Below are 13631 nucleotides of genomic sequence, written 5' to 3'. Positions count from 1 at the left end.
ATTTTCATTGATTGTACAATTTTTCAGGTAGAAAATAACATTTTTGTATTGCAAACCTTCAGCTGTGACTTGAATGAAAACCCTTAAATACGATCATGAAGGCAACAGCAATGAAATAAAAATAGAAAAATGGCACTAAAATTTGGCACAAGATACAAAAAGATACATCTGAACTTTAAATGCAACTGACATTAAAAACAAACTCACCATGAGTTATTGTGTTTAGTGAAAATGTACAGCCTGTGCAGTGAGTGTTTGGTGCTTCAGGTGTTATTTTAGTACAAGAATGTGATGATAAATGTGTATTTATCAGTACAGGTAGTGAGCTAGATGATGGCGAGGAAGCTTTTAAAACCTTTGCAATATATTATCTCCATAAACCTGAGAATCTATAAGATATACAATATTTTTTTTAAAGATTTCACCTTTCCGAAGAAGAAAAATAAATTCCTTGTAATGCAGAACGCTGTGACTTTCAGAGCAAAAAGTATACTTCTAATTGTGCTGGAAACAACAGTAGACAAATAAAAAACAGCCATTCAAAATACCATAGAACAAAACAGTGGCCATGCACATTTGTACAGAGAAGACTGAGTCAAAATTATTGTTCTAATCTATACAAAGATAATACATGACTGCTCTTGACCCCTCGAGGCAAGTAGAGAACAATCTGAACCGAGCAAGAATGATATGAAAAACAAGGTGACCATGCTTTTTTGTTTTCTGTGCTTCAGTTTCAGAGACATTCCCAGGAAACACTTCAGAGCTCTCCACTCTGTTGTCCCATCTAGGTAGTCGTTTGACGTGAAGGAACGAATAAGGTAACCAGTGAGGACGAACTAGAAAAACAGCACCATTTTTGTGAGAGCTGTGTTCTTCCAAGCAAGGGTGGCAAAGTGCTCACCAAGGCCACCACCGAGGAGCTCAGTGGTTTACGTATTGTGCTGTTTGTCGGGCAGATAGAGGGGGAGGGAGTCAGCCGGTTGAAGCAGGGTGTCACAGTTAGCTAGCTCAACCTTTTAACAGAATTCACACTATTCTGATTACTTCTGAGGTCGACTATGGTTCCATAGAGAAGCTGATGGGGCCCAAAACAACCAGTTAGTCTTAATTCTCTGGTATTCTTCCTGTCTGCAGCTTGAAAACATGTTAAAGCAATACTACATAACTAGTTTGTCTTAAAATAATAGCTTTGAAATCATTTTATGGTGTCTCTTTCATTCCTACTCTGCACACACCTCTTGTTACACTATGTTACTTGGTTGCTGGGTAGGTAGGACATCCTCCAGCTCCTCTGCCTCAGCTCTCATTCACTGGTGATGTACAGAGTTTCAAAATAAAAGTCTGTCAAACAGACGCTGAGCTGGCCTCCTTGCAGTTGAACTAGTAAGTCATTTTAGCCGGCTTGCTATGTCTTGTGTCGTTACACTTGCTTGATGTTTGGTTGTTAGCAAAGTTCTTGACTTGCTAGTTTTTGAAGTATTGTAACCATAACAAATGCAGGGGTACAGGTTTATGAAAAGAAACTGTAGGGGCAGCAAATTGCAAAAATTTGCAAAAAATTTTTTTTGTTTTGCTTCAAGTTCCTTGTCCAAGCAAGTTTTCTAGAGTGGTGATCAAATTGTAATACTGATGTAGAAAGACAGGGTACAGGAAGTTAAAGTGTGGAAGTTGCTTTTTGTAAATTGTTTTTTGACTTTGACTGTACATCTGGTAATAACCACCTCAACTCAGTTCAAGAGCAGCGCACAGACGCTTCCCTGAGCTCTTCTACAGAACCACAATTGCTGGCTGAACGACACCCATGATTTAGAGTTGGTTTTCTGATTTCTGATTTTGAAATTCAAAGACAAACTTTCTATGAGACCTAGAATAGCAAGATTTTATAAAAGGAAAATGTTCTATTTATCTATACTTCCTAAAAGAGAACAACTAGAATACAGCTTATTCGACTTGATTCTTATTCTTACTCCAAGCCATCCTCTCCAAAATCTGCCCAGTTTCATTTACCATTTTTTTGTCTTTCTGAACACAAACTTTTTACGTTCACAAACAAACCCATACACTTATAGCTGGTATTTTTTCTTTTTTTTTTGGTGACATATTACTAATGCTGTTAGTGGAAACAGCTCCCACTTCTACATTTGGACTATCAAAAATGACCCTGTGGTTTGCTTCCGAAAGGCCTTTTTTTCTAGAAAATACATATGAAAACCTTTCAAAACCATCACTGACAAAACTACAACCCAGTACCCACACTAGGCTTTGTGTTAAAATTTAAATAAAAAAAGACATAAACTGATTAAAAATCATTTAAATTTACATCTTCATTCAAAAACAAATTATCAGAAAATGCTGAACCACACGTTGATACAAATAAATAGGAAAATGAGTCAAAAAAGCACCAACATTTTAAAAAGGGGACATATAAATTGAAAAGTGGTGAAGATATTTGTTTGGAGGGTGGGGGGCAGTATAACTGGCCGAAAACAGTCTCCTGCTACAGCGGTTTCTTATTAACTGCTACCTCTGATCTTGCCTGTCACATCCATGTGTATTCACAGTAGTCATAGGCACATCTTAGCGTCAAGTGTGTGCGTGTATGTGTGTGGCGTCTATTTGTGTCGAGCTCACAGTAGGAAGCTCCAGTTGTTCCATTTTTACTCTTCGTCTCCTCTCTTGTCACAGCCTGGGTGGTGTCTTCTCCATCTTCACCCTCCCCCCGTCCCTCCATCACTGATCTAGAGTATAACCCCCATCCCTGCCTCCTCCTCCTCCTCCTCCTCCTCCTCCTCCTCCTCCTCCTCCTCCTCCTCCTCCTCCTCCTCCTCTGGCTCCATCACGTTTAAAACTTTAAAACCACTCTGACAGGCTCGTCTTCTCGTAGAAAAAGATGCTAACTAGATCCAGAAAGAGTTCTTCAGATGGTCCACATAGGAAGACCCTTTCTGGTTCCTGGTAGAACAAACCCTTTCAGAGAGTTCTACCTGGAACCCAACATAAAGGGTTATACCAGGAACCATCTGTGAAAGATTTCACCTAGAACCACATATAAGAAGTTCAACAGAGAACCTTTCTATACCCTTTTTTAAGAAAGGGAAACAGAAGCAAATGTTTCTAGGTAGAACCTTAATCCTGCAAGAAGAACCGTTTTGGAACCCTTATTTCTAAGAGTGTATGTGACCTCTCCTCTTCCACATACCACCCCCAGCCTTCATCCTCCCCCTCCCGTCACGGGTTCTGCAGCAGCCCCTCCCACTGGATGGGCTGGGAGAACACCTCCCTCTCCAGCCACATCTCATAGCTGTAGTGGAAGTCCTCGGGCAGGTCCACCCGCTGACCCAGCACGCTTTGCAGGCAGTTGTCCACGGGCGTGAAGTCCCCGTTCTTGTTCTTGTCGTAGCGGCGGCTGTTGAACTTCTCGATGCTCTCCCGCAGGGCGCACTCCTCCGCTTGGAAGTCCCACGGCCGTGCATCGATGTCTGGGTCAAGAGAGGAGAGAGGAGTGGGCGTTTAATCCATCTCAAGGACCTTTCTTGTTGCGTGTAACGTAAAACAGCATGAACTAAATTAAAATAAAGACAAGAGTAAGAAAAAGAAAGAAACAAGTGACAACAAAAATGAAGGGTGAATAAAATAAAATGAAAAAGAGAAGAAAAGGGCCATAGCAGGGATTTCTATATAATGTAGTAAAATTTTACATAATTAGCAATTTCAAGTATCCTCTCTTGACCTTTATTATGTTGTGTGTAGTTGTCTTTTATTTTTAATATATATGTAGTCTGTCAAGAGCATATTCAGAACAGATTTTATATTTGGGAGATGTGATACATCATTTCAAAGGTATATTATTCTCAGTTTTTTTTCTCAGTGACGACACAACACACAACACACCTGTCTGTGTTGATTATTGATCTTTGCTTTCATTTCTCCACCTTATTCTTCCCCTCTTTTTTCTCTGCCCATCACTCATGGTAGCAGATCACTTGCTCTCCTGTGAGGGACGGTGACCCTGAAAGCCCCCCCCCCCCTTTCACTGTTGCTATGGCAACACAATCCAGACTGTTCTGCGGCGGCTTTTGGAGCATTTTTAGTTCACACACGCACACAGTAATCATAGAGATGTATACATACACACATACATGCACACATCTACCGTTCATTATATTATTTGTGTGCATGTTGGGCAAATGTGATCTTTTTATTGCAGTCTCTGTTCTGCTAAACAGCTCTGTGTGAGGGGAGAGGACGACTGCTGGGACTAATTATCGCCATGACCACTTCATTTACAAAGATCTGAGAGGTCAAACTGAGATGTGGGTGCAGGAAAATAACGAATAAGTGCGTGCCAGTGTGTGTTCTGAGTGCTGGAGATCATCCCAAAATCTAATGTGAGTCTCAAAGCTGCATTTGATCAGTCTGATGATATAATAGACTTGTTTTATTAGGTTTATAACAAAGAAGAGTATTCCATCTTTAGTGGGATGAGAGTTGATAAAAATGCTATTATCGTATATGCTTATCGGTCCAGTTCTTTATCGATTCCCTTAATAATTTCTGATTAGTTTTCTGTGCAGAAAAAAAACTTAAGCCTACACAGGTTTTCAGCATAAACACAATTGTTTTATTATCTCGGTGTCTCAACATGCTGGTCGGTTGGGAAGCAGTGGAACTTGAGCAAGTGTCAAATACACGGCTTTTCCTGAAATTGAAGCCCATGTTGCGTAGAAAAATCCTTCAGTTATTCTGTCCTTGCTTGAAATGATCATTTCACAGATATTACAACAAGTGCTACTGTCATCTTTCTTTGTGAAATGAAGCCCACACATTAGACCGTTTCTCCCTCTTCGCCAGGACTCCCTCTTGTTGCGGCATAGACACAGGAGTTTGATGTAATTGTTTTACAGTGAAAAACGGTCAGAAAAACAAGCCAGCATCAATAAAAGGAAAATTCCAGTTGATTGGACAATTTGGAATTGGTTCTCAATTCCCATCTCTAAGTACTAACTGAGATGCTGTGTGAAAACAGGTAGATATTGGGCAATAAGAATAATACAGTTTTCAAACTAGCTTTCTCTCTCTTTAAATAATTATGCAAAAATGTTTTTGCTAGTTTGTTTCCCTTTGCTGTGGGTTCTTCTTATTTTTTTCTTTTTATATTATTGATGATAGAAACATAACATAAATCTATTTATTTATTTATTGTTGTTTATTTCATTATTTTCATTTTATTAGATGGATTGATCCTTTCCTTGTTATTTCATTAGTCACTGTTTGGATTTTGAACTGTAGTATGAGTTAATGGCTGTATGAATTGCTAATAGTAATTTGTAATAAACAGCTGAAACTCTTCACATAAGTGGAACTTACCGTTTCCGTACGCCCAGTCATCATTGAGCCTGTGGCGGACCTTCTGGTAGATGGCTGACATGGTCTTCATGTTGCTCTTCCTCCACTGGCGGCCCAGGTACTTGGTCTGGATCTTGAGCAGCTTGAGAACGTAGAGCTGCATCATGGCCTGTTTCACCTTCAGAGCTCTCTTCAGGATGGGGGCGGACTTGAACACCACCAGCATCTGAAAAGGGAATGAAAATGACCAGAGGAGCCTGTTTGAGCAGAAGGCAAACTGCAGACAAAATCCCCATCTATGTTGGTACATAACCTACAAAAACATCCAACCTGCCTGCAAGAGACAGAAGACTGACCTTGAACTGGATTTGAATAAAAATGTTGCTCTTCATATGGCCTTTATATATAAACTGTTTTTTGTGATTTATACAAACATAAATGTACATAGAATGGCTGTTTTGGTGCTGATGGATGTGTCCCACACCATAACAGGATCATTTATTTTTATTTTCCATTCACACATCCAAGGTCCCACTGCTCTGCTGGGACGCTGCTGGTATTTTTAATATAATAATAATATAATATTATTTAATATGAATAACTGTAAAAACAATAAATAACAAATAAAATAACTTGGATTATGAAAAATAATCAAACATAAAATGCTGCCTTTAAAATTGGTTTTATATTATATTATATATGTAAAAGAAAATCAGACAACTTATACCAGTACTAATAGCTGTGCGAGGCCAATTTCAGGCCGATGATACCAGCCAATTGTACAGATATATCTGTCTGGCTCAATTTTAGACTTGATAATAAGATTTATCAGACAGATTAGGATGTGTTGGTTTTAAAGTGGAGCTGATGGAAAGTCCCACCTTAATGCTACAGCATGAGGCTTTGCAGTGGTGCAGAATCACTCACCATTGTCCTGGAGTGTTTCCACTTCGTCAGCTTGTTTAATATTCTCAGCAGGTTGATACAAGAAAACAGGTTTCTCCAACAGAACTGGTTGCTGTCTCCTGCTTCCTAAAAAAATACCACACACAGAACACATCATAATGTCATAATGACACCTGGATAGAGGGCTACTTCACTTGCTGACCTTCATCCAGTGGAGATCAGTCAGACGTCACGCTGACAGTGTTTTCACTCACCAGGCTCTCCGCTGTGAGTTCAGGCATCTCATGGACCACACAGTGGGGAAAGTCCAGCACACATATACTGCAATGAAAACACACACAGAAACACAAGTCTACTTTTCTGCAGTATCACAGCCTGCACTGAAGCTAAAACAAGGCTGTCCCCATCCATCCACCTGCTGGGTAAGACTCCTGTCACCTAATTTGTGGCTTAATGATATATTTTTTTCCTTTCACACTTGAATCTCCTGTCATTGAATTGCTGCTGTGATGCCATCTGTGCCACCTGCCCATAATACTCTGTTGACTGTCTGACCAGAATGTCCTCAAACAGAAACCCTAGGTGTCCACTAAGCAAATTCTGTAAAGGTGCAGTAACAGCACTAAAGTAGAGGTCATTTTCCGATATCAGTCGCTGGAAATGGTTAGAACTGCGAATACCGACACTGGAGGCACGATTATGCAATTTTCCTGCATTTTCCTGCTTGGCAGTGAAATGAGGAGTGCGGAGCTTTTTGTGACAAAGAGAAAAGGATCCCACCTGTTTTTGGCACTGATGTAGGACATGATGTTCTGGTTGAAGAACTTGAGGATGAGTGGGATACAGTTGGCAAACACCAGGTGCTGGGAGACAATCTCGAACTGCAGGGAAAGAGGAGGCGGAGTGTGCAATAGTTAGCGAGCCTGACGGTCTGGAAAAGAGCAACAACTAAAAATGTAGCTCCTATGAATAAATAAAAATAAGTTTCACACTTCATTTTCTTTGTTATGATTCTTCTTATGTGGTAAGACAGAGCTTTCTGGATGAGATAAGGAACATTTGTCATAATGGTGCTGATGAAACCCTGGGTGAAAAATCCACCTTTCAAGAAAAATAGAAGAGAAAAAAATAATCCTGTAGCTGCTAATCCTGTATCATTGATGGGTTTCCTGTGGGTAAAAGGTCAAAAACCCAGGGATTTTTATTCTCACGCAGCAGCTGCACAAATCCATCACCTCATCCAAGAAGCTTTACTAAAGATTAAAAACAAGCAATTGTGCAGCTGAATCTATCATGAGCTCATATTTCAGTATTTCATTGACTGTGTTTGTTTAAAATGAGCTCTATTTTTCCTTGTTTTCTGTCTGTAATGACTTCTTGATGAAGGCTTTATGTAATAAATAAAACAGTTCTTATAGAACAGTGTTTGCAAGGATGTCAAATAATGTGAACTGACTTGATGTCCCACTGCAGCAGCTTATGTTCCTGCATGTAACCTACTGTTGTGGCAGCAGAGGGCGCTACCACTATAACAACAGAGCAGATGGATTAAAGAGTGTAAAGGAATGTCCCTTCCTAGAAACAGAAAATATCCTTGTCCCACAGAGCCAACATTCAACTGATAGTGGAAATAAAAGAAGATATAAGTACAAGAAATTAGGACACATCCCCTTTTTAAAAAATTAAAACAAGTTTGATGCTCTTTTTCCACTCGGTTTTCAGTCTTCATTGAGATGAATAAACCAACTAAGGCTGGGTTGCACCATCAAAGATTCATTTTAAATCATGGTTTAACTTCAATTTATGTTACACTGAACTTCTAAACTATTTTAAGATTAAGAGGGATTTAATTTAAATGTGTTGCACCAAAACTTCACACTCCAGTTTGATCCAGTATTAACTTTAAACTAGGGCTGCAACAAACTATTATTTTCATTTTTGATTAATCTGTCAATCATTTTCTTGATTAACTGATTAGCTATTTGATGGTGAAATATGTTGATCACTGTTTTCTAAAGTACAAGAATATGGACATTTCTTCTTCTAAAAAAAACAAACAAAAAAAAACTCAAAACAGTAAATTGATTATTGAAACGGTTGGTGATTAATTTTAGAGTTGATTAATTATTGAACAATCGTCGCAGGTCTACTTTAGACACTTCAGGAGATTTAACTTTTAAATCTTCTTTTGACTTCCTTTTGGAGGTGGATTAAGAAAAATAATCCTCTGCTGAGCCATGATGAGTGGGTTAACCAACATTTTATCTAGCTAACACAGAATGTAATGTTTTGTAACATTTTTAGTTAGCTAGTAGCTAGCAGACAATACTTTTTTTAGCTGCAGGGAAAAGTTCACCCACTTTTTTAGCCCTCAAATTGATTGAACTATTTAATTTATGTTAAAATCACTAAACTTGGATTTACTAAACAGAGATTAGTTTTGAATTGTGCAGCAGATCTCAGCTCTTTGTTGGTGCAAACCAGTGCAAGGGGTGTATCAGGCTGGTGCAGGAGGTTGTGAGGTGTAAGGGAGGAGTGGAGGTCCAAAGGTGGGGGTGGAGAGGAGGATGAAAGGAGGAAAGTAATGGCACGCCTGAACGGATAATCAGGTGGAGGGTAGTGGAGGTAGCAAAGGGGGGAGGTGCATGAATTCTACAGTATGTGTGTGGTGAGGGGGGATGGTGAGACGGAGGAAAAGGGAGAATAATGTAAGAGGAGAGAAAGATGCTAATGTGATGTGCCTGTAGGAGGTGTGTGTTTGTGTAACCTGATAAATATGGTTGAGTTTGAAGTGTTTGAGGAGCAGCAGGAGCAGCGCGGAGATGGCCTTGACGATGATTTCCTTGTGACGGTTCACGTCAATTCCCAGCTTCATGCTCTGAAGGACTGTGATACTGGAGGAGACGCGCACACACACACACACACACACACACACACACACACACACACACACACACACACAGACAGACTGTTAGACCTTCAGCTCTCTAATAATAACACAGCTTAGTCTCAATAAAATGAAAACATAAGCGCGACCGTTCACCTTCCTTTGAAAACAGATATTCTGATTAATCTGTTTATGATGCAGCTGAGGTTTTTCCAGTTGAAAGTGGCTGAATAAACTAAAAAGTATACAGCGTCAAACCAAGCTGATACAGATTTCAGACAGTAAAATGTCAGACAGGGTTGTGAATTCTTTTGAGTCAGATTGTTTTTATTCTGTTCTCAGCAGGGAACCAGTCAGCGAGTCTAGAAGCAGGTCATACTGCAGACCAAAAACAACCCAGGATAACCAATAGTATTATATCTATCCAAAAATGGCAGACTTTTCTTGCTGATAAATAGAAAACTACAACTAGTTACTGTTACTTCCATGTCACAGTGACCTTGATCTTCATCCTCTAAAAACAGATGAGTCCAAGTGGACATTCGTACAAAATTTGAGGAAATTCCATCATAACGTTCTTGAGATATCGTGTTCACAAGAATGTGATGGACGGCCACTGCTCACGCTGACACAGAGGCATAAGAACCAAGAAGAAGTGTGTTTTAAATAGTATTCCATCTACCAAAAGTAACAGAAGAAGTAGACTTTTCTTGGTGATAATTAGAAAAAGATAAAGGCAGGTGAAAATAAGCAGCTGAAGTGTGAAAGGTGTTGCTATTGCTCAACAAACAGCACCTATAAATGTTGGTGTCATTTGACAACATACAAATATATTTTATCTTCAGCAGTTTGATCTAAATGTGGCTCTAGGTGTCTGCAGATGCATAAAAATAGCACTTTTAGTGAGAAAAACAAAAAGACACAAATAGTCAAACTGCAGCAGTCTTTCTACTTACGGCATCTCCTCAGGCAGCACATCAGCCAGGATGTTAATGGAGTCTGTTTTGGCTTTGGAGGTTGGAGCTGCAGCCAGCAGCAGCTTCAGGAGGGCAATCTGACACACATAACAAAAAAAATATAAGGCATAAACAATGATTTTTGAAGAACTGGGCGTCACATAATTGTATGTAAATATGATAATAAAATATGAAAACACATTTGGTAGCAAAGTAATGTTAATCCAGGGTCAATGATGCCAATCAGAAGTACTTTACAAGCAACTCACCACGTACTGGGAGAGGTTAGGAAGCATGCCCAGGTACAGCATCTCTGTTGGTGTCTCCTCCACCTCCTCCTCACCCTATACAGCAGACATAAAACCACGCACACAAACACTATACTGTATAAATTAACATTCATAAAACGCTCACATTTCAGCAACCAAGAACATAGCTTTGTTTCTGAATTGATTAAATATTCATCACATTAAATATTCAGTTTTTCCATCCATGAAGCTTTACAACAGAAAAGAAATGAAACAGGATCAACAGGGCTTTCACATTGCACTGTCACATTTTTGTAGGATTATATGAATCCAAAAATATCATGGTGACATTACTGACCAGAGTCAGAGGACACTGCTGCAGCTCCTCCTCCCGTTTGATCTGGACCTCAGCAATGGACACATACTTGTGCTGGAGAAGAGAAGGAAACAATATAACACAAATTATATAAATATATATATATATATATATATATGTATGTATGTATACATATAAGGGGGTATTGATGAGGGAACACTCCAACCATAATGAGGCCAAACAAAGGAGAAAAAGAAGAAGAAGTTTGAAAATGTGAGGGGCCGTATTGCAGAAACTTCCTAATCTTTACTGTCTGGTTAAGATGATAATTAGGGCTAGGACTTGTCAATATTCCTGTCAGAACTAAAGATAGGACAAGTGTATCACACAATCCAATCTTCCCACAATCTTAAATAAACTCTACTAACTTTCTAATAACACTTATGCTGTCCTAACTTTCACTTTTTTCACCTGCAGTAGTAGGTAACTTACTCACTAACGGTATATTTAGCTGATAGTAGCTAACAGTTGTGTTCGCTAACAGCAGCTAATGGTAGTGTTAGCAAATTTGTTTAATCCGTATGACTGTTTTTTTATTATTGCTTTTACAGAGACTGTCCCTGAATTCAAAAATCACATACATTTTCTGTACACTATTAGCACATACTGCAGCTGCCCTTACAAAGTACGTACTGCTGCATGCAGCGTCCATACAACTGAGTTACTACCTCTACTAAATCATAACATTACACCTTGACCTTTAGCCCTCTTGCTCATACACTCATCACAAAGGATTGTGGGTCAGAATAGCCAGAAAAGCATACTGCAAAATGCACCTGGATGCTGTGCTTTTTTTTTTTTAAGCACACTGCATTTGACACACTATGTATTGGGACTCTTTTTTTGCTGGTATACTAAATAGTATGGTAGTAGGAGTACTGGAACACACAGTGTGTCTGCTGTCTTAGCCCACTCTGTTTCTTTTATCTCTCAAGTTAGCACTGTGCAAATTTTCCCAAACAGAACATCTTTGGATTTTCTCTACAGATGTTTTTAACATCTCTAACTCATCTGTCTTGAGGTCAAGTTCTTGTTTAGGTTCCATTTTTTTATGTTTCAGTATGTTTCAAAGATAAAAAGCCAACAAGTTGTTAAACTGAGAGAAGTAGTGTCGGTTGCTAGGTAACAGACATAAAAGTTGTTAAGCAATGACAGATTGAGTATATAGAATTTCCTAACCTAATTTAAGACAGGATTAAGAAAGATAAGACAGGATACCTAAACTTAGCAAAATTTGCATCTATAACACCGAACTGTAAAAAAAAAAACCTATCTAACACTTAAGACAGGAAATTTCTGTAACACGGCCCCTGTGGCTGATAAAAGTCTGAGAGTGAGATGCTACATCAGACAGTGTTTTCCCCACTTACCTGTTTAAGAGTCTTGACGCTCTCATGGATGGGTCTGGGCAAGCCCACCAGGGTCTCTATGTCACTATGACACAATAAATATCATTACACCAGGCTGAACGAGGGAAACATTTAAAGGTTACTTGATTGTCTCGAATGAAATACCTACTTTCCCAGAGTAAAACCGATGAACTTGTTTCTACTGGTCTCCAGGAAGTGCTCGATGTCTTTCTCCCTGCACGAACACAGACAGGCTGCAGTCAGATTTTTGGATTCATCTGAGAACACCTGCTGCCACAATCCTGCATACAAACCAGCAGCTAAACAGACATTTTTTTTAGAGCGCACTCACATTGTGTGTGTGTGTGTGTGTGTATGCACCCACACAAACAAGCGCAAGAGCACAGCACGCTGCATTAGCTTTCTCAAATCTCATCAGTCACACTGCTGCTGCTCTCTGAGTGTGAAGGGTTCAGAGCCTCCTACTGATCAGCACTTAATCAACCCTGTTCTCTGCAGCACCCTGATTCAAAGATACAGAAGTAAGCACACTTAATGACAAGGTTCGCTGCAGGATGGACAGAATATAGGTTATCTGATAATGAATGCATGATAAATGCAGTGCTATAAAGTGTGTGTGTCCTCGCTCAGATGCATTATTCATGTACTCGAAGCAGAGGCAGCACCCTGGGAAGACACACATGCTACTGTCTGGGATACACAGATGGAGAGCGTATTGCTGGATGATAGTGAGGACAGAAAACTGAGACAGAGTTTTCTAATTTTGTTTTTAACTCCTCAAATGGTGGCACAGAAACAGGGTGGGAAACTGACACCGGCTGCCAGCCAAGTGGTGTGAAGTCCTGGCTGTGTGCTTGAAGTCTTCTGCACCCTGGTGATCAAAATGGCAGGTGGCCGAGCATCATTTGGAGGTTTTATTCAGTGGAATGAGAGCTAAGTGCTTTTAAACTGATAAAAAATCTGGCAGTGATCATTTTAGCAGGTAAAGTAATGAGCAGCAGTATTATTTTTCATAGACAGGTCTTACACAAGGTGTTTTTAATGTGCAGGATCCATTTTAACAAGGAGCAAGACTTACAAAAGGTCAGTTCAGTTCCTTTTTGACTTTTAGGATTGTGTATAGATACAATTGGTGTAATTTATCCTGAACTACAGCAGAATCAAAACTGTAAGAGTGACCTTTAAATTGCATTTTGCAAACTTTAAGAACAGGCATATAACTTAGGCTTTTAATTGTTAAAGGGTAACTTTGTTGTTTTCCAACTTCTGGGCAACTGTGCCATCAAAGTGCATCCACTAAAAGTGCTTTATTTGCCACTGACAGGCTCAGATTGTTACTGTAAGTATGTGACAACATTGTGTAAAGGATCTCTAGAGCAATAGACCTTTTCTAAGGAGTAGGATTGTTGTTGTTTAACCAGAAACAGGTGCTCTATTGGAATGTTCAAAGCAACCAGACTCCATTGACAAAATTCCTGTTTTTGTCAATGGAGTCTGGTCCCTTTGAACAGAGCAAAATCACATCTGTTTCTGGTTAAA

At 39.4% G+C, this 13631-nt stretch overlaps 1 protein-coding gene across 3 annotated transcripts in view; it reads right to left on the bottom strand.

Annotated features, from left to right (window-relative positions):
* Nucleotides 1-2821: 2821 nt before the first annotated feature.
* Nucleotides 2822-13631, bottom strand: part of strip2 (striatin interacting protein 2) — a 35864-nt gene continuing 25054 nt past the window's right edge. For all 3 annotated transcript variants that reach the window (XM_084710821.1, XM_084710823.1, XM_084710822.1), the window contains 11 exons: nt 12241-12306; nt 12093-12156; nt 10705-10776; nt 10368-10442; nt 10099-10196; nt 9023-9149; nt 7036-7136; nt 6510-6576; nt 6277-6381; nt 5371-5575; nt 2822-3482 (listed from right to left, as the gene is read on the bottom strand). In XM_084710821.1, the coding sequence (XP_084566947.1) occupies nt 3232-3482; nt 5371-5575; nt 6277-6381; nt 6510-6576; nt 7036-7136; nt 9023-9149; nt 10099-10196; nt 10368-10442; nt 10705-10776; nt 12093-12156; nt 12241-12306 (1231 nt within the window). In that variant the 3' untranslated portion in view covers nt 2822-3231. The remainder of the gene's footprint in view (nt 3483-5370; nt 5576-6276; nt 6382-6509; nt 6577-7035; nt 7137-9022; nt 9150-10098; nt 10197-10367; nt 10443-10704; nt 10777-12092; nt 12157-12240; nt 12307-13631) is intronic.

Source organism: Lutjanus erythropterus, chromosome 22 (genome assembly GCF_056507025.1).
Source record: "Lutjanus erythropterus isolate fLutEry1 chromosome 22, fLutEry1.hap2, whole genome shotgun sequence".
Taxonomy (NCBI): Eukaryota; Metazoa; Chordata; class Actinopteri; order Lutjaniformes; family Lutjanidae; genus Lutjanus; species Lutjanus erythropterus.
This window is presented reverse-complemented; position numbering and strand designations above follow the sequence as displayed.